The following is a 20,531-nucleotide window of genomic DNA, read 5'->3' on the forward strand; positions in this document are numbered from 1 at the left end:
TCCAAAATGAAAATATTATAGCTAAATTCCATAGCTCCCAGGTCAAGGAGAAAATAGCAAGCAGAAAGAAACCATTCAGATACTATCGAACCACAGTCAGGATAATCCAAGTTTTAGTATGCTGTACATTAAACAATTGATAATTCCAAAGGCCTCATGATGAAAGGTGCTATCCCATCTCCAGAGATAGAATTGATGTAGTCAGAATGCATATTGAAGCATACTTTCTTAAACTGTCTTTCTTTTTAAAATATATTATCTTTTTGATTTGTGTGTGGTTTTTTTTTTAACATGACTAATAGATAAATATATTTTACATGACTGCATGTGTATAACATATCAAATTATATGTTTTCTCAATGAGGGAGAAAGGACATAATAGAGGGAGAGAATTTGGAACTCAAAATTTTAAAAACTGAATGTGAAAAGTGATTTTTACATGTCATTGGAGAAAAATAAAACATTAAACATTTATGTTAACAGTAAAAAAATGAAAAACAAAAGATAAAATAAAAATTTCTTATTTTAGCATTTAAAATCTATTTTACCTTTTCATCTTTAGTACTCACTTTATTCTGTATTTTCTAAAGTTCTAGCCATACTAGTTAATTATACATTGATTGATGTCACACATTCTGTCCTCTCACCTATTTCTATCAATTTGTACAGTTTGTCTTCTTATACTTGGAATTTCCTTCTTTTATATGTCTGACCATTGAAATACTTCCTTTATTCAAAGTTTTGCTTTGGGAGCTTACCTTTTTCATAGTATCCACTGAATTTCTGCTCATATCTCTGTCTGAATCTTTCCTTTGAATCAATTATGGTTATCTTCCTATCATATTATGTAAAATATGATATTCTTCTTTTATATTCTTCTCTGAGGAAGGGACTATTTTTCATTTTTTTATATCTATTACTTAATACAGTACTTTTTGTATTATAGTTTTTAAATATAATTTAGTGAATAAAATCTAAAAATATTGTTATGCATTCTGAATGTCTCTTCTTGTGTAGTAATATGGTTGAAGCTTTTGAATTTATAAGTACAGCATCATTTGCTTTATATAAGAAGACCTATAGATATGCTCGTCAATATAACTAATTCTCTACTGAATAATTTTAAAATCCCCTTGCTTTTCCTTGCTGTTTGATTACTTTCTTTACTAAGATCTTTATAATGCTATTCTACAAATATGTAGAACATAACATAAATTCTTATTTCTAAGTTTATCCATTTTAAAAGTTATATCATGAGCAGAAGCTTTCTTTTTCTGCTATTGTGAAATGTTTGCCTTCAGTTTGTCTCATCTGCAATCCATCATTCATACAGATGCTAATATAATTTTCTTAATGTTCCTGTTTAGACATATAATGGGATAAAATACAAACTATTTGGCGTAAAAGGAACATTTATTTTTTGGAATCTAGCATAATTTTCATTGAAGATGACAACCAGATAATTCTTGGGATTTAATTGAGCTAGAGGACTAAGAGGATTTGTGGAATTCCCACTGCCTATAGGACTTTTTTTTTTTCTGCTTTAATGAATGTGAAGGTCAACAGGAACAGTATTTATTTTTATTAATTATGTCCTTATAAATCAAGTTATTTTTATTGTTTCTATGGTACTTTTTACATTGTTTAAAACAATTTGGACAAAGTACTTTGAATTTGTCCAAAGCAATCAATAATGGACTTTTCTAGGGTATAATATATATATTTTTTATTTTGGAGGAGTTTCAGAAGTATGCATGAGGATAGAAATCAAATTGTGGGTAATTACGAAAGAAAAGCTATGAGAGGAAAGAAGAATTAGTTGGAAGGCCATATATAGAGAGAGACTTGGGTATGTTTTATTAGTTTTTAAATTTTTTTTAAAACTTTAGTAACATTTTATTTTTCCAAATACATGTAAAGATAGTTTTCAACATTCATTTTTGTAAGATTTTGAGTTCCAAACTTTTTTTCTCCCTCCCTCCTTTATTACTCCTCTCCCCAAAATATCAAGCAATCTGATATAGGTTATACATGTATAATCATTTATACCATTTCTATATTAATCATGTTGGGAAAGAAAAATAAGAACAATAAAAAAGAAAAGCTATGGGGAAAAAAAAAACAAAATAACAAAAACCTTGAAATATAAATGCTGTGATAGGCATTTCTGGGTGTGTTTTTAAAGCAATGATGTAGGAACCAGTGCAGTTGGAGAGGATATATGTGGGACTTTGGGCATCTTACCTTCTCCTTTTTTTTTTGCTCAGCCAATTTAGTTTTTATAGTAGTCTGAGAAATAAGTTAGAGGATATGATATAATTTTTGAGGTAAGAATTCCTGAAATGAAGTTTAAAAAAATAAAGTGTGTATTAAGTGTTTACTTTGTACAAAGCTCTGTGCTGATACTGGGGATGCAAATAGAAAAGTAAAAGACAGTTCCTGCACTCAAAGAGATTACATTTTATAAGGGGAGACAAAACACATAAAAAGGATAAATATGATAAGAAATCGTGTTATGTCATCAAGACATAGAATAAAGTTGGAAGTGAAGATGAATGTTTTTTAATGTCTTTCTGTTGCTGTTTCTTTCACAGAAAACTGATGGAGAATGTGTAGAATAAGTATCTAATCATCCTCTAGGCGTCCTAATTCTGATGAAAGAAAGATATTTTCTTCTGATCTATGTGAAAGAAGTAGACCTTGCCTATATTTAGAATTACATTTTATAAATGAGCTTTTTTCCTCCCTTAAATTTATAAAACATTTGTCTAAGAGGCACTATAGTGCCAAGAATTCTTGAGTTACAAACAAGATCAAACAGCTTAGATGTATATTATATAATTACTCCAATGGAGTGTTCTTGAGTTTTCTTAAAAATTTTTTTTGGAACTATATTTCAATATAATTGTTTCCTTTAATTTTATGAAATTGAAATATATAAGCTCCCTTTAATTCAAAACATGATGAGTTGTACATAACAGTTTTTAGTTTATTATTTAACCTTCTTGTTATTCTTTGTATATTGAAATGTTTATATTTGCTTATGATTAATTTCATTAAAAAAGTTTTTTTAAAAACTCAACCTTTTGCTTTCTTAAGAAAATTCCTTTCTTTGAATGAATGCTTAATAAAAAGATTTCTTTTTTTAAATTAAAGCTTTTTATTTTTAAAAGATATGCATAAATAATTTTTCAACATTAATCTTTGTAAATTTTCCCTTCTAACCCCACCTCCTCCCCTAGATGGCAAGTAATCCAATATGTTAAACATAGTAAAAATATGTTATACCCAATATATGCATACATATTTGTACAATTATCTTGCTGCACAAGAAAAATCAGATCAAAAAGGAAACAAGTGAGAAAGTAAGTAAAATGCAAGCAGTCAACAACAAAAAGAGTGAAAATGTTATGTTGTGGTCCACCCTCAGTTCTTACAGTCCTCTTTCTTCATCATATGATTATAGGAACTGGCCTCAATCATCTCATTGTTGAAAAAGAGCCACGTCCATCAGAATTGGTCATTGTATAATCTTGTTACCATGTACAATGATCTCAATAAAAATGTTTGAAGAGAATAAACTTTAAAAGATGTATTTAATCTTGTTAACTATGACTGTTTTATCATGAAATTGATTTAATAACTTTTATCCATTCACAGAATTATTCAAGTCTTACGCAATATCAATGTATAAAGTAAATTTTCTTTGAAATTTATTTTGTTTAGAAATTATTCTTGATGTGTGTGTTATATGTTAAAACATTAACATTATATTTTGTGTTTCAGATGATTGCAAAGGGGAAAAATGCATCTGAACTCTTTCCTGCTGTTGTGAAAAATGTGGCCAGTAAAAATATTGAGGTATGTTCTGATATAGTATTGCTATGATTTCTTTTGTTATTAAAGAGTTTCTTGTTACTTTGAAATGTTAAAAAACTTTTTAAATTAAACATCATAGGTTAATAGTGCTTTAATTTCAGTGAGAAAATTTACATATAAGGTATAATAAAAGAGACACTATAGTTTACTTGGTTTAAGGTTATTGCAGAAGGTGAAATCTGATATTGAGAAGAATTTACTTAGAAGAATGATTAAATTATGCTATCCTATTTTCCTGTTTATAGATTCTTGTTCAATTTTGATTTAGGATTGAGGTGATAGTATAGGCCCAGTGAGATAGGTGTAATAAAAAAATATTTCTTGGAAAGTTTAAGATGATTTTAAATTGAACTATAGATGGATTAGACCCTCTGGAGGAATTTGGTATAAAGATAGAACCCTAATTTTTTATCTGAATGTGAATCATTGATATTGCTGGGTGTCATTGAAAGAACAAATTTATAAATTTCCTATATTGGAGTGAAAGGAAGATATTACTCATGCTCTAAAACCAAGCATTCCTCCTGATTCTGGTTAGAGTCCTTTTTTTTTTTTTTAAATTGCTAACTGCTTTAATTGTGCTAATGAAGATGTTTTAGTAGAATATTTTCCAGTAATAATCAATTTAATAATACTTTTGTGATAGATACTTGGGATATCCAAAATGATTATTATTATTTAGATTTAACTTTTAATAAGTAACATTTGGTCTATTGTCTATTTAGAGAGCTGTGGTTCCTCAAGTAAGATAGACTCTATTTCTGTTTAGTGATAACTTTTTCCACCCCCTCTCCAAATTTAAGTGCAAAATCAGAAAGAGCCACTTTTTTAAAAAAAATTTTTATTTAATGATTACTTTATATTGACAACATTATCCCTTGCACTCGTTTCTTTTCCGATTTTTTTCCCTTCCCTCCCTCCACCCCCTCCCCTAGATGGCAAGCAGTCCTTTATATGTTGGATATGTGGCAGTATATCCTAGATACAATATATGTTTGCAGAACCGAACAGTTCTCTTGTTGCATAGGGAGAATTGGATTTAGAAGGTATAAATAACCCGGGAAGAAAAACAAAAATGCAGATAGTTCACATTCGTTTCCCAGTGTTCTTTCTTTGGGTGTAGCTGCTTTTGTCCATCATTTATCAATTGAAACTCAGTTAGGTCTCTTTGTCAAAGAAATCCACTTCCATCAAAATATGTCCTCATACAATATCGTTGTCGAAGTGTATAATGATCTCCTGGTTCTGCTCATTTCACTTAGCATCAGTTCATGTAAGTCTCGCCAGTCCTCTCTGTATTCATCCTGCTGGTCATTTCTTACAGAACAATAATATTCCATAACATTCATATACCACAATTTACTCAACCATTCTCCAATTGATGGGCATCCATTCATTTTCCAGTTTCTAGCCACTACAAATAGGGCTGCTACAAACATTTTGGCACATACAGGTCCTTTCCCTTCTTTAGTATTTCTTTGGGATATAAGTCCAATAGAAACACTGCTGGATCAAAGGGTATGCACAGTTTGATAATTTTTTGGGCATAATTCCAGATTGAGAAAGAACCACTTTGTGATACAGATTTAAAGGAATCTGCATTTCATAGAAGGTGGAATTTATTATTTCTTTGAAAAATGTCCAGAAGAAAACAATTCATGTGACTTCACGATCACTTCATAATGAGATTGAGTTGCTTTCCTACTGTGCATCAGGAAATAACTGATTTAAGTATAATCCATGAAAAATAATTTGTTTTATAAATTGTAACAGGTTATATATGAAAGTTTGTTGAAGTGATATGATGTCACAGAAGTAAAAGGTTCTATAATAAATATAGATATTCTGTTAGTTGGATGCCAGATTGTGGCAGAAGGGCACAAACTCCAACAGGTCCTATCAAGTTAGAATGGCTCCTTCTATGGTTTACCATGGTAGCTTTTTGAGGATTGACCAGCCTGCAGATCTGAGATGATAGTGAATGGCACCTCTCCTCCTTCTCCCTTTGTATTCCTCCATCCCTGCTCCCTGTATGTAGAATGGCTCTCAGTTCTCTACATCCCTAATCCATTTTGGAAATGATGGTGTCCAACTGATAGAAAAGCAGGCAGAAGCTGCTAAAAATGATATAACTTGTAAGATATTTATGAACACAAAGTTAATTGTTATTGCTCAAAATGTGAGATGCTTGTTTAGTGGTCAGGTGAGCACATCACTAGAGGAACTTATTCATATCAATCTTGATTTTCTTACAAAAAATAAAACCACATAACAGAAAGAAGTTGCTGCTAAATTCAAAGAGACTCAAGGATTCTTCTTGGCTAGGCAAATAAAAGAATTGGTGGAATCTTATAATGCATCCCAAGGCAACAAGAATCACTGTTTTTGTGAAACAAGTGATCACTTTCAGTCATTCAACAAACACTTAGTAAGTACTTACCGTGTGCTAGGTAGACTCTATTCTCAGTGTTCAGGATATACAGGTAGAAGTGAAGTTGACTCTACCCTTAAGGAGCTTCAGTTTCAGCAGAGGAAATGATATGTACATATATCATTACAGCCAGTTAGGTAGTGCAGTGGATAGAGCACTAAGCTAGTTGGTGGGTAGATTCTGTGTTCAAATCCAGATCAAATACTTTCTGTGTGACCCTAGGCAAATTATTTATCTTTTCAGCCTCAATTTCCTCAGTTGTAAAATGGGGATAGTAACACTCACCTAGCAGGATTGGGAGGATCAAATGAGATATTGGTAAAAGCATTTAGCACATAGTGCTTGGCATGTATTACTCAGTTTGTTTGTACCCATTTCTTCATGACAAGATGGGCTATAGCATGATAGTTTGAGGCTTTGTTGGCAAAGATACTGGAGGGCTTGCCATTTCCTTTTCCAATGGATTAAGGCAAATAGATTAAATGACTTGCTTAGGGTCATGTAGAGGGGCTGAACTCTGGAGAAGTATATTTGAAACAAAGTGTTAACTCAGTGAATTGATGAGATGATGGTTCTCTAGTTTACGTATACTCGGTACTTAATATGATAATGCAATGGTTCTCTAGTTCACAGATATTCAGTATGCTGTAATGGTGTAATTGTACTAAGGTATATAAGGGCTGAGAAGGACTATTAAAAAAATTTTTTTAATAGCTTTTTATTTATAAGTTATATGCATGGGTAATTTTATACCATTGACAATTGCTAAACCTTTTGTTCCAATTTTTCCCCTCCTTCCCCCAACCCCCTCCCCTAGATGGCAGGATGACCAATACATGTTAAATATGTTAAAGGATAAATTAAATACAAAATAAGTATACATGTCCAAACTGTTACTTTGCTGTACAGAAAGAATCGGATTCTGAAATATTGTACAGTTAGTTTGCGAAGGAGATAAAAAATGCAGGTGGGCAAAAATGTAGGGATTGGGAATTCTATGTAATAGTTCTTAGTCATCTCCCAGAATTCTTTTGTTGGATGTAGCTGGTTCAGTTCATTACTGTTCCATTGGAACTGATTTGGTTTATTTCATTGCTGAAGATGGCCAGTTCATCAGAATTGATCATCATATAGTAAGTATTGTTGTTGAAGTATATAATGATCTCCTGGCCCTGCTCATTTCACTCAGCATCAGTTCATGTAAGCCTCTCCAGGCCTTTCTGAAATCCTCCTGCTGGTCATTTCTTATAGAATAATAATATTCCATAATATTCATATATCACAACTTATTCAGCCATTCTCCAATTGATGGGCATCTACTCAGTTTCCAGTTTCTGTACACTATAAAGAGGGCTGCCCCAAACATTCTTGCACATACAGGTCCCTTTCCCTTCTTTAAGATCTCTTTGGGGTATAAGCCCAGTAGTAACACTGCTGGATCAAAGGGTATGCACAGTTTGATAACTTTTTGAGCATAGTTCCAAATTGCTCTCCAGAATGGCTGGATCAATTCACAGTTCCACCAACATTGTGTCAATGTCCCAGTTTTCCCACATCCCCTCCAACATTCCGCATTATCTTTCCTTTTCATTCTAGCCAATCTGACAGGTGTGTAGTGGTGTCTCAGAGTTGTCTTAATTTGCATTTCTCTGATTAATAATGACTTGGAGCATTTTTTCATATGGCTAGAAATAGTTTCAATTTCTTGAGAAGGACTATTTTTGACCATCCTCCGAGTGGCTCTCCTGCCTCCTGCACTCAAGACTGGGTCAGACTGACAGGCACATACCCTGAAGGAGATAATAAAGAGTCTAGACTCTATTCCTGATCATTCTTGTGGAGTCTATCCTATTGAGACCAAGACCCATCTGAAGGACCTTCAGAAAGATAGCCTGGACATTACAGGGTCACACAGCTATTAAGTGTCTGAGGTCACATATGAACTCAGGTCTCCCTGACTCCAGTCCCAGCTCTCTTAACTGTTGAGTTACATAGCTGCCTCTCCTAGCATATGCTTATTGTTCCTCTTCCTTTCAATTTAGAGATGTAATGAATAGACTGTATTTTTGGATAGGAGTGTACTAGAAACTAGGGGTATCAGGAAAGGTTTCATAGAGAAGGAAACTAGAACTTTCAAGAGGCAGAGATAAAGAAGAAGGATATTCCAGCAAAGGGAGCACTCATGGGAAGAACACCAGGAAGACTGGCTTAATAGAAGGTGGGGGACCCAGCCCCACTACTCAGGACTGTGAAACTTTTGCTTATTAGGGGAGAATCTTTTGTCTTTAAATGGAAAAGAGATCCAGTTTCTCATTTGGAAGGAGATTGAGAACCATGTAGATTAGTTAGTGCTCTGATTGGCATAAAGAGTACTATTGAACAGAAATAATTACCATCTTTAGTTGGAAGAAAAATATGATTTGTGCCCACTGCAATATGATAACATGATTTTGTGTCCAAATTGGTAATACATTCACTTCCCAACCTCTGCTGTTCTTTTAAGGGCTTCAAGCCTGGTTCTCCATTTTAACAAGAGGCATTTGATATCTCTGACGAGTGCTAATAAATTCCATAACTAGCTGTATTTGGGAGAATTATTCCTTATTTGCTCTCAGAAGAAGCCACTTAGAGAAAATGTCTTTGTGCTACTGAGTAGCTTCTAAGATGGTCAAAAGACCAAAGGCTTCCTTTGTACAAACAGAACGAATGCAAACAAGATTAGTAGGGAAGTAACAAACTGGGAAAACATCTTTACAGTTAAAGGTTCTGATAAAGTCCTCATTTCCAAAATATATAGAGAACTGACCCTAATTTATAAGAAACCAAGCCATTCTCCAATTGATAAATGGTCAAAGGATATGAACAGACAATTTTCAGAGGATGAAATTGAAACTATTACCACTCATATGAAAGAGTGTTCCAAATCACTATTGATCAGAGAAATGCAAATTAAGACAACCCTGTGATATCACTACACACCTGTCAGATTGGCTAAGATGACAGGAAAAAATAATGATGAATGTTGGAGGGGATGCGGGAAAACTGATGCATTGTTGGTGGAGTTGTGAATGAACCCAACCATTCTGGAGAGCAATCTGGAATTATGCCCAAAAAGTTATCAGACTGTGCGTACCCTTTGATCCAGCCGTGTTTCTATTGGGCTTATATCCCAAAGAGATACTAAAGAAGGGAAAGAGACCTGTATGTGTCAAAATGTTTGTAGCAGCCCTGTTTGTAGTGGCTAAAAGCTGGAAATTGAATGGATGCCCATCAATTGGAGAATGGCTGGGTAAATTGTGGTATATGAATGTTATGGAATATTATTGCTCTGTAAGAAATGACCAGCAGGATGAATACAGAGAGGCTTGGAGAGACTTACATGAACTGATGGTAAGTGAGATGAGCAGAACCAGGAGATTATTATATACTTTGACAACGATACTGTATGAGAATGTATTCTGATGGAAGTGGATTTCTATGACAAAGAGACCTAACTGAGTTTCAATGGATAAATGATGGACAGAAACAGCTACACCCAAAGAAGGAACACTGGGAAATGAATGTGAACTATTTGCATTTTTGATTTTCTTCCCGAGTTATTTTTACCTTCTGAATCCAATTCTCCCTGTGCAACAGGAGAACTGTTCGGTTCTGCAAATATGTATTGTATCTAGGATATACTGCAACATATCTAACATATATAGGACTGCTTGCCATCTTGGGGAGGGGGTGGAGGGAGGGAGGGGAAAAATCGAAACATAAGCGAGTGCAAGGGATAATGTTGTAAAAAATTACCCTGGCATGGATTCTGTCAATATAAAGTTATTATTAAAATAAAATTAAAAAAAAAAAAAAGAAAGACCAAAGGTTTCTTTCTATATCTGATCCTTTAATCACCTGCTTTACTTCCTCTGAATTCTAGAAAGAATTTGGTAAGACATTCTTTCCAATTAATTACCACATACCTTAAATATGTGGTAACTTTAGAATAAAGGAGAGGATGTTTCATCTGTTTTTTCAGGCAAATTTTTATCTAAAATGTGTCCTTCATACCATTTCTCTTGCACAGTTCTCTGTTGGCAGTATATTACAACCTGATCATGTCTGCTGTAATTCTTGACCTTGAAAAATACATTTTGATGGAAAAAGTACATATTTTTGTGGATGAAGCCTTCAAATGTTACTCTTGCTGATAGTAGCAGGCTCTTGAATATTAAATCTCTGATCACTCAAAAAAAAGCTCGGCCTAGCTATTCCCTAGGAAAAGAGTTATGGATTAAGGGGTCCATCTCTTTACTTATATAGCTATCTGATTCATCATAAACAAAATCTGTATGTACATATATGTGTAAATGTGTGTATGTATATATATATATATATATATATTTGAAAGTCACTTTCGATGGGCTCAGGGTTAAATAGGATGAGAGAAGTGGGTTATATTGCCCATGGGGAATTGTGCAGTGCTTTTAATAACTTCAAATTTCTTCTTGAAACAAAGCATATCTTTTTAGCATAAGATTTCTTTTACTATGCTATATTTCTTGGAATACCACAGTCCTTAGAAAATTAAAGTTTATTGTCACCCAAAGGACAGTGGAAAGGTGCTGAATTGGGTATGGATAGACTGCAACATATTTTTAACATATCCTGCCTTGTCCTTGTTTGGAAATGGGTTGAAATAACTGTCATGAAAAGACAAAAGATATCAACAAAATATTAAAATTAAAGAGAAATATTTTATTTCTCCCCCTCCCATTACCAATAAAGGAGCGCAGGAGACATGATATGAAGGACATTTTATTTAAGAGAACTTTGAATATTTATATAGGACTTGGGTTGATCTTGCTGCAAGAGAAAGATGTAACCAATGAAAAGACTTTAGGCTAAATTATTATTTTGCACAGTAAATTGATAGAGAAATGCTCCCAGCATATTGGGTGATTACTCCCAGGAGGGGTTATGGGAAGACAGATAGAATTGGATGGGATAATAAAGGAGATCATGTGTCAGTGAAATGTGTCATGGATTTTAAAGACCTGGGACACAAATTTAGATCCCAGGTCTGCAATGTAGAATGTGGTCTTAGAGAAGTAATATAAAATCCCTCTTAGGCTCAGTTTTTCATCTTTAAAATGAAGGGATCAGACTAGATGTCCTGTAAAGCCCCTTTTTAAGTTCTATATAATGAATGTGTAAATTGGTTGTGATCTTATCAATCTATGTTGTTGCGATCTCAGATCCATAACTATATATATTATATATGGATAGCTGTGTATTTTATATATATTCATACATATGATATACATAGAACACATATGTAATGTATTTAGCATATATGGTATATACACCAAACGTTGTGTGAAAGATATACAGATATATGTCAATATATGTATAGACCCACAATTATTCTTTCCTACTTTCCTGTCCTAGGTATTGTTAATATCACTTTTACTTCTTTGTTTAAAAATCACCAAAAGGGACATGGAAAATGTAGGATATTAGAATTTACCATGATTTTTGATGTATACTAAAATGTAAAGCTCATTTAGTTTGGAATCAGTCTTCTAGAGCTCAGATTCTTAAACTGTGGTTTGTGATTCTCAAACTGGGATTTCCCCATATTGGAGACGGTTAGCTTTTCAAAAATGGCAGTCATTAGTTCATTTGAAATTATTTCTCCTAATTTCCATATAGAGTTTTTCTCCTATTATATAATGGGAGATTCATTTGTACCTTTTCTCTCTTTTTTTTTCACTCTGTATCTACAGGAGTTAAAAGAAAATTTCAATAGTTAAATATATGAAAATGAACAAAATATTGCTAGAAAATTTTATTGTCAGTGTTTAAATAATTTCCACTTTTTCAAAGAAAATAAATTGAATGAAGAGGCTATATAAGTACATGGCATATCGATTCAATAAAATAACCATGAAGTAGGTATGACAGTTTAATTTTTGATACAAATAGATGCAACAGAACAGGCAGGTATTAATTGTATATGTAATATACAGCTATGATTGCAGTGTCCAGACTAAACTAATACCAGCTATAGGTTTAGCACTTAAAATCATTGAATCAGGAATCATTACTACATTAATAGCTTTTTCACAGATATGGCTAGAATTTACTTTTCAAGGAATTTTGAATTGAGACATTCAGAATCTAATAAAGGACTTAAATTTTTTTTTATAACAATAGCTTTTTGTTTTTCAAAATACAAAGAGAGTTTTCATCATTTACCCTGGCAAAACCTTGTGCTCCAAATTTTTCTCCTTCTCTCCCTTTCTCCCTCCTCCCTTGGACAGCAGGTAATCCAATATAGATTAAACATATGCAATTCTTCTAAATGTGTATCCACATTTATCATGATGCACAAGAAAAAATCAGATCAAAAGGGAAAAAAATTAAGGAAAAAAAATAAGTAAGCAAGCAAACAGCAGCAGCAGCAGCAGCAGCAACAGCAACAAAAAGTTGAAAATGCTATGCTGTGATATACATTTAATCCCCTTTGTGTGTTCAGTTGGTTGTCTCCATCATAAGTCTATTAGAATTGGCCTGAATCACATCATTGTTGAAAAGAGCCAAGTCCATCACAGTTGATCATCACATAGTCTTATTGTTGCTATGGAGAATGTTCTCTTGGTTCTACTCATTTCACTTAGTATCAGTTCATGCAAGTCTATCCAGGCCTCTCTGAAATTATCTTACTGATTGTTTCTTATAGAACAATAATATTCCTTTACATTCACATACTCAGCCATTCTCCAACTGATGGGCATCTATTCAGTTTCCAGTTCCTTGCCACTTCAAAAGGTCTGCTACAAGCATTTGTGCACATGTGGGTCCTTTTCCCATTTTTTATGATTTCTTTGGCATATAGGCCCAGTAAAGACACTGCTGGATCAAAGTGTACACACCATTTGATAACCTTTTGAGCATTGTTCCAAATTGCTTTCCAGAATGATTGGATCTGTTCACAACTCCACCAATAATGTATTAGTGTTACAGTTTTCCCACATAACTTCTAACATTATCATTATCATTATCTTAGCCAATCTGAGAAGTGTGAAGTGGTACTTCAGAGTTGTCTTAATTTGCATTTCTCTAATCAATAGTGATTTAGAGCACTTAGAAAATAAATTTTAAAAGAATTTCTAGAAAAAAAATTTCATGCATGAACCATTTTTCCTTATATACTAACTTGATTAGAATAATTTAAAATGGAAGTTATTTTTTGTTTGGATTTTTGGTTCTGTTTTTCAGCAAATGCTAAGTGAATTGAATTTACTGTCCTTTAAAACAGTAAATAAATTATATAGCTTAGCTGGATGATTATTGTCATCACATTGAATAATGTTATTGTAAATCATTTTTAGAGTTGACTTTGTTGATAAAACACAACCAAAAAATCTATTTTTAACCATTGGTGCCAATTTAGCAAGTAGATTAAATTAACTTTTTTTTTTTTTTTGACTTATCAGATTCATTCTTTTTGGGACATAAGGGTTGGAAAAGCAGATTAATGTTTGGAATATCATTTTCTTCCTAAAATAGATATATTGGAAAAGCATGTCACATGAGATTGTTGATTTTTCTTTTCTTTATATAGCAGTCACATATCAGTTATGTTCTTTGTACCTGTAAGTTTAGAGGCTTGAGGTCTCTAATTGTTCTGGTTCTACTAAGATTGGTCTGTCATTCAGCAAACATTTGAGTGCTAAATGTTTATATAGCCCAATTCTGGGAGATAGAAGGAACATGTGGCTGCTCACCTGAAGGTGTACATACATGAAAAACTTATTGAAATTGTGTAATAGCATTTATTAAATACCAACATGTGAAGGACAAATGATGTAATGTGGAGGAAGGAAAGATTACTCCATCCTGATTATGGTTAAAAGTGATTCTTAGACTTGAGCTAGAGCTTGAAGATGGGTGAAGTTTAGACAGGTGGACTCTGATACTCTCTTCTCTCTTTTCCCCTCTCTTTTCTTTCTTCTATTTCATTCTCTCCCTCTGTTTTCTCTTCTCTCTCCTCTCCTTCACTCCTACCTCCCGTGTTTGTGTGTGTGTGTGTGTGTGTGTGTGTGTGTGTGTGTGTGTGTAGTGTATATACATCTATATCTTCTCACTACTTTCCTTTGAAGGGAATTCTCCTATAACAGCCTGGATGAATGTTTTTTCAGCGACTATGTACTAATCACTGTGTAGATTAAAGGGGGAAAATAGTCCCTGCCTTCTAGATGCTTATAATTGAATGGGGGAGACAATATGTAGTTTTCAATATGCATAATAAATTAAAAGTGATCTGAGAGAGAAGGAAATGAACTTTAAAAGGAAAAAGGAATCATACCCAGAACAAATGGAATCTCTTTTTCATAAGACAGTTGTTAAATACTTGAAGATATAATTATCATTCCCAGGCTAAATGTTCTTAGTGGCTCATGCCACTTGTATGTGATGTGGATCTAATGTCTTTTATCATCCTGGTTGCCCTCTTCTGGTTACTCTCTAGCTTATCAATCTCTTTAGATGGTGGTGCCTAGAATGAAACACTACACTCTAGATAGGATCTGTTAGAACCAAAATAATAAACTTTCAGCCATTTGGAGGGCTATTAGTGATACTTGCAGAGCATGTGGTCTGGGTTGTTTTGGACATGGGTAACCTCTTCATTTTGATCCAGAGAAAATTTCTCTCTCTCTCTCTCTTCCTTCTCTCCCTTTGAGTAGAAGATAGTTCCCTAAGGGATAAATGCATCTTGAGTAAGGAATAGATGGATGGATGGATGCATGAATGGGAGGAAAGAGAGAGATATGGATGGATTGATGGGGTGTGTGCATCATGTTCATAAGTACAAATTCAGCCTTAGATACTTACTAGCAGTGTGATCCTGAACATGTCACTTGACCCTGTTTATATTAGCTCTTCATCTGTAACATGATGTGGAAAAGGAAATAATAACTTACTTCAATATCTTTGCCAGGAAAAACCCCAAATGGGGTCATGAAAAGTTAGACATGAGGAAGGAAGGAGGGAAGGAAGGAAAGAAAAAAAGGAGGGAAGGGGGAGAGAAGAAGGGAGGGAGGGAAAAAAGAAGACATTTTTCTTAATACCAGGTTTTGAATATCTTTTCCTTTATTTAAAACCTTATTATTTTTATTTTTTCTACTATGACACTTCTTGTGATAATACTTGACTGTTGAAAAGTAACATTGATTTTAATCTTAACCTTGTCTTTTAAGTTTCGGTGAGTTTTTTCTTAATAGTAGTATTCCAGATTTTAATGAAAAAGTTCTCGTTCACCTTGATCCTCCATATCTTTAGCAGTCTTATAGACTTTGATCATGATCATCAACCCTCCCTGTATGCCCTATGTCCTTCGCCCCATCTTAGTTTTCAACTTTTCAGTTTAGTGTGTCTTAAATTTTTAAGTTTGACATGTCTTCAGGGATTTTCAGTGATTTCTGTATCTCCTTAAATATAATTGATAAATGAGATTCTCTCTATAGTGTATAATTTGGTTTATTTTTAAGAAATCATTTTGAAATTTATCCCTATCAACCTGGTATTTCACTAAAGTTTTTAAACTTGTGCTTTGGATATAGTTTCTTTTTACAAAGAACAAATGTGGTTTATGTAAACCAAAGAATATTCCTATATTTTTGTGTTTGTAGATCTTTTAATCACTCTTGGGAAGAGGAGATTAAGAAAGGCAATGAATTGACTATCCCGTATAATAAACTCCTGGTCTCTTTGTTCCAGATAAGAAATTATATATTTAAGTTGATATTAAGTGACTAAAACTTGAGTGCTGCTGATTATATAAGACATATTGAATTTAAAAGGAGGATAAATATCATTAATTAGTAATGTAATTTTAAGAACAGAAGTGGTTAACTTTACAGACTATAAGAATTGGAATAATCAACACTTTTTCCTTTGCAATGAGAATTTTTATATATAATTTAGTGTTTTATAACTAATATTATCACAATAAGCATAATACAAATGTTCTTTTCTCGTGGCATTTTATTTCATAGCCTTGTTTTCTTGTCCCAAAATATATTACTATTTTTATTCATTGAGCCATGTTTAATCTTTTGACATTAGGGGAAAACTAAAAGAGACTTTTTATTATCTTCAGAGAATTGAAAGGACGTTTCATTGTTTCCAAAGTATGTTCTATAAATTTCATTTTTCTAAGTGCATGCTGCCCTAGACTCAGTTGGGCTGTTCATCATATGTCATTAGATGTCAAAATATACCAAAAGTGACCTAGTAAGAAATCAGTCGTTATAGCACAAAAATAATCAAAGGTTTTAGTCAATAACTCATGAAGTTTGATGTACTAGTATTGATAAACTAATTAAACAGATCTGCCTGTGTTCTTCCAGCCTAATGTAGCCCTGCTATGATTAGTTTTACAGCAAGGAGTGTAGTAACATTGAATGAAGGTAACTGATCAGAGAATGGTGTAGTCACGAAACCCTAAGTACTCCCATTTCTGGTCACAGAGTGGTTTCAGGGAAAGAAGGCTTTCTCTGAACACCTGCAGCCATTCAGTGCATCGGCCTCTTGTGGTCAATATTGATTGGTTCTTATAGCAAAACAAGAACAAATTTAGTGTTTTGCAACCTTCTGTGATTTAATACTGTTATGCTTTTTGCCATAACTGTAGCAAAAATCTTTCTCCAATAGTGAGTAATTATAGCAGTGGCTTCTTGCACAGTTGTAGTTCCGAGTCTTCTCATGTAGTCATTATGAACCCTGAATTATTCTGGAGTTTATAATTTAGCCATAAAAGTTGTCTCTGCAATTGCTTTGAAAAGAGAGGGTTTGCTTACGAATGAATTCTATGAAGGTTTAAAAAAAACAAAACAAAAACAAGCCACTAAAACTCTTTTCCTACATTGGTCTTCACTGTACCCCCTTAAAGGGGAAGCCTGCCAAAAGCTTTTTATGGAAAATATAGAATGGTATTTGAGTTAACAAGTAAGGAGAAAAAAATTTCTAGTTATTATTTTTTAAAATCACATTATGACTTTCAGGACATAAGCCCCAGAACCAAATATTTTCCTTATATAGAGGGTGTTCTTCATAATTACATGTTATTGTTCTATTAAGTTCAATTGAGATTTAAGTTGAATAGTTGTTTGGGGAGGTTTTTTTTTTTTTTTTAACATTTCGAGTGCATTGGTTGGATATAACAATCTAGGTACTTTAGATCTAAGTATTAAATATAATCTAATCTAAGTACTAAAGTATTTCAGTACTTTAAGAATATGTGTTTTTATTATATTGGTACCTCATCCTAAATACTACATAGCTTTACTGGTTGGTCTTCATGAGTTGTAGTAGTTAATAAAAAAATAATCTCACCTTTTGTCCAGCTTGTTGATGAGCTCCTCTGCATTTAGGTAGGCTAATCTAATATAAAATCCATTGCTCTCTCTGTCTGTGTTGAAAAATTTTCCAGCTCTGAAAGGATTTGTCAGATCTTATATTATGTTGAGAAAGTTCCTGAGAACTTGAAGTTCTCACACCATAAAGAAGTGCCTGGAATAGAACTTTAAATGATAATCATTTAAATATTCCCAAATGGTAAAGAGAAGAGAGACAAAAAATTCCTTCTCCTATGGAACTCATTATCTATCTAGTTAGGGGGAAATACATAATAATAAAAACTTAAATTTATATAGTGCTATTAAAAAGTGTATAAAGTACCAACTACACATGTGAAAAAATAGAGAATTAAATTATATTAAAAATGTGAATTGTATGGTATAGAAAATAGAAGTTATAGAGGAAAAAGATCACTGAGAAATGAACTTCATAAATGTCCTAATGGAAGCAGTGTTATTGGGCTTTAAATAATAAAGATTTAATAATTCACTAACAATTTTTTGGAGAAAAACTGCAGATATTTTAGAATGGATAGAGGATAACATTCTGAGCCTTAAGAACCAGGATTAAAGAAATAAAAATGCATATAGCTTTTGAGATGAAAAAACTAAATGTGAAGTGATTGGCCCAACAAAAGGGCTATTGTTTTTAGTATTGAGAAGGTAGTAGACAAATTCTGCCTCCAAAGGCAGAATTTGGGGCTTTTTAATTGAAGAGTTAAAGATAGGTGTGATAGAGAATGGGAAATTGTGGCTGGGTTTTTTTTTTTTTTTAATAGAAAAGTGAAAGGTTTTATTTTTTTTAATTGAAGAATAATTTGGCAATAATATGCAATCAGTTTTATAAAGAGATTTCCAGTACCCACAATCCTGGGAGCTGGGGTCATGAAGATAGAAACACATAAATTTGTGTGTGTGTGTGTGTGTGTGTGTGTGTGTGTGTGTGTGAGACAGAGAGAGAGAGAGAGAGAGAGAGAGAGAGTTAATAGTCTATCTTAAGTGGATATTCTATCTTAAATATCACTGTCCTTTTTGATAATATATTTTGATATTTAGGAAATAATGGAAGAAAAAGGTAGGTTGGAGTCAGATAGTAGAGGATTTTAGATGCTGAACTGAAGAGATTGTATTTTATTTTAGGAGCATTAAATAGATTGGGGGTTAGGGGAATAATATACGGAGCAATGGATGGCAAAGTAGATAGATCAGCATGCCTGGAGTCATTAAAATCTGAGTTCAAATGTAGCCTCAGACATATCTTAACTGTGTGACCCTATGCAAGTCATTTAACTTTAGTTTGACTCAGTTTCTTCATTTATAAAATGGGGATAATAACTGCCTCTCAAAGTTCCTGCAAGGCTCATATGAAATAATAATTGTAAAGTGCTTAGCACAATGCCTGGTTCATAATAAGTGCTATATAATGATAGCTATTATTATTATTATTACACCAACAAATCCTGGAGAAGGGACCTGATAATAATAAGAATAAAGTAAAAGTAAATAAATTTCAGCCTTCTTTCATTTTCTTTCTTAAACTTGTGAATATGACATTTTTCCATTGGAATTTTACACAATAGAGGTTATATGGTATAATAGATAAAGAGCCAGCTTTAACCCGAGGAAGACTCAAAGTTAAATACAGTCTCTGCCCTTAGTGACTTTGTGTCCTTGGAAGGTCACTTAACCTTGCCAATACTCTGAAGTAGAAAAGTGTTGAAATGCACTTGCAGGGAAAATTTCATCCGAGTTTCCTTGCTAAGGAAAATACAGAATGAGTCACTTTCTCTAGCTTATGTTATATAAAATAATTTTGACTTTAGGGAGACATAAGAAGTGTTTTCGACACTTAGTGAATTTTCAAAACATTTGTCTGTTTCCACATTTTATATATATATGTGAAAATGAAAAACATCATCTGTAGAACAATTCATGCTTTGTATATAATCACAAAACTCTTGTTGATATTTTAATAGTTATATAATGTCTTCCTTGGAATGCCTTTTTTAAACTTTCTGGATAATTAAAAAATAAAAAGATTTATACTTTATAAGTACTTTGAATTGTTATTCCTTTACCCAGTAAAGTAATATCTTCTTCTTATATTCATGAGGAAACTCAGATGGAGCAAGATTATATCATTTACCCAAGGGAAATTGAGAGTTAATTTGAAATTAAAAGACATTCATTTTTACAAACGTCTTTAACAAAGTTATTTTATCTGATTATATAACAGTAGAATTGATAATTTAAATGCAACAATTGGAATATTTACAAAAATATAAAACAAAACAATCAAATTAACAGAGTAGAAAATTAAAACAACCTAATCTTAGAAAAGTGACATAAATTAATTCAAAAATGAAAAGCAGCAATAACAACACTCCACTATCAGCTAGATATACAAATTAATTTTTAGCAAACATTCAGAAAACAGCTAATTCCAATATTAAATAAACATTTTCCAAAATTTTTTTCAGTGATTCAAAATGGGGTCACAGAAACTAAACCAGAAATAGACAATTTAAACAAAGAAAATATAGACTTATCATACCTGGTGAATCTTAGTGCAGAAATTTTAGATGAAAGAATGACAAAAAAACTGCAGGAAAATATCAGAAAAATTACTCAGTGACCAGCTCAGATTTATAAGGGAATTCAAGGTTATTTTATTAGAAGGACTATAACCTAATAGATCATATTAACAGAAAACAGTCAAATTCACAAGATTGTAGCAATAGACATTGAAAAGTCTTAACAAAGTACTATACCTCTTTCTGTTAAAACAACAACACTGGAAAACATAGGAAAAA

At 32.7% G+C, this 20,531-nt stretch overlaps 1 protein-coding gene across 4 annotated transcripts in view; it reads left to right on the top strand.

The window, feature by feature from the left end:
- The window catches only part of AP3B1 (adaptor related protein complex 3 subunit beta 1), a 320,898-nt gene that overhangs the window by 81,445 nt on the left and 218,922 nt on the right, over positions 1-20,531 (top strand). For all 4 annotated transcript variants that reach the window (XM_051991812.1, XM_051991813.1, XM_051991814.1 and 1 more), the window contains exon 3: positions 3,787-3,861. In XM_051991812.1, coding sequence (XP_051847772.1) covers positions 3,787-3,861 — 75 coding nt within the window. The remainder of the gene's footprint in view (positions 1-3,786; positions 3,862-20,531) is intronic.

The sequence above is a fragment of the Antechinus flavipes genome, chromosome 1 (assembly GCF_016432865.1).
Source record: "Antechinus flavipes isolate AdamAnt ecotype Samford, QLD, Australia chromosome 1, AdamAnt_v2, whole genome shotgun sequence".
NCBI lineage: Eukaryota > Metazoa > Chordata > Mammalia > Dasyuromorphia > Dasyuridae > Antechinus > Antechinus flavipes.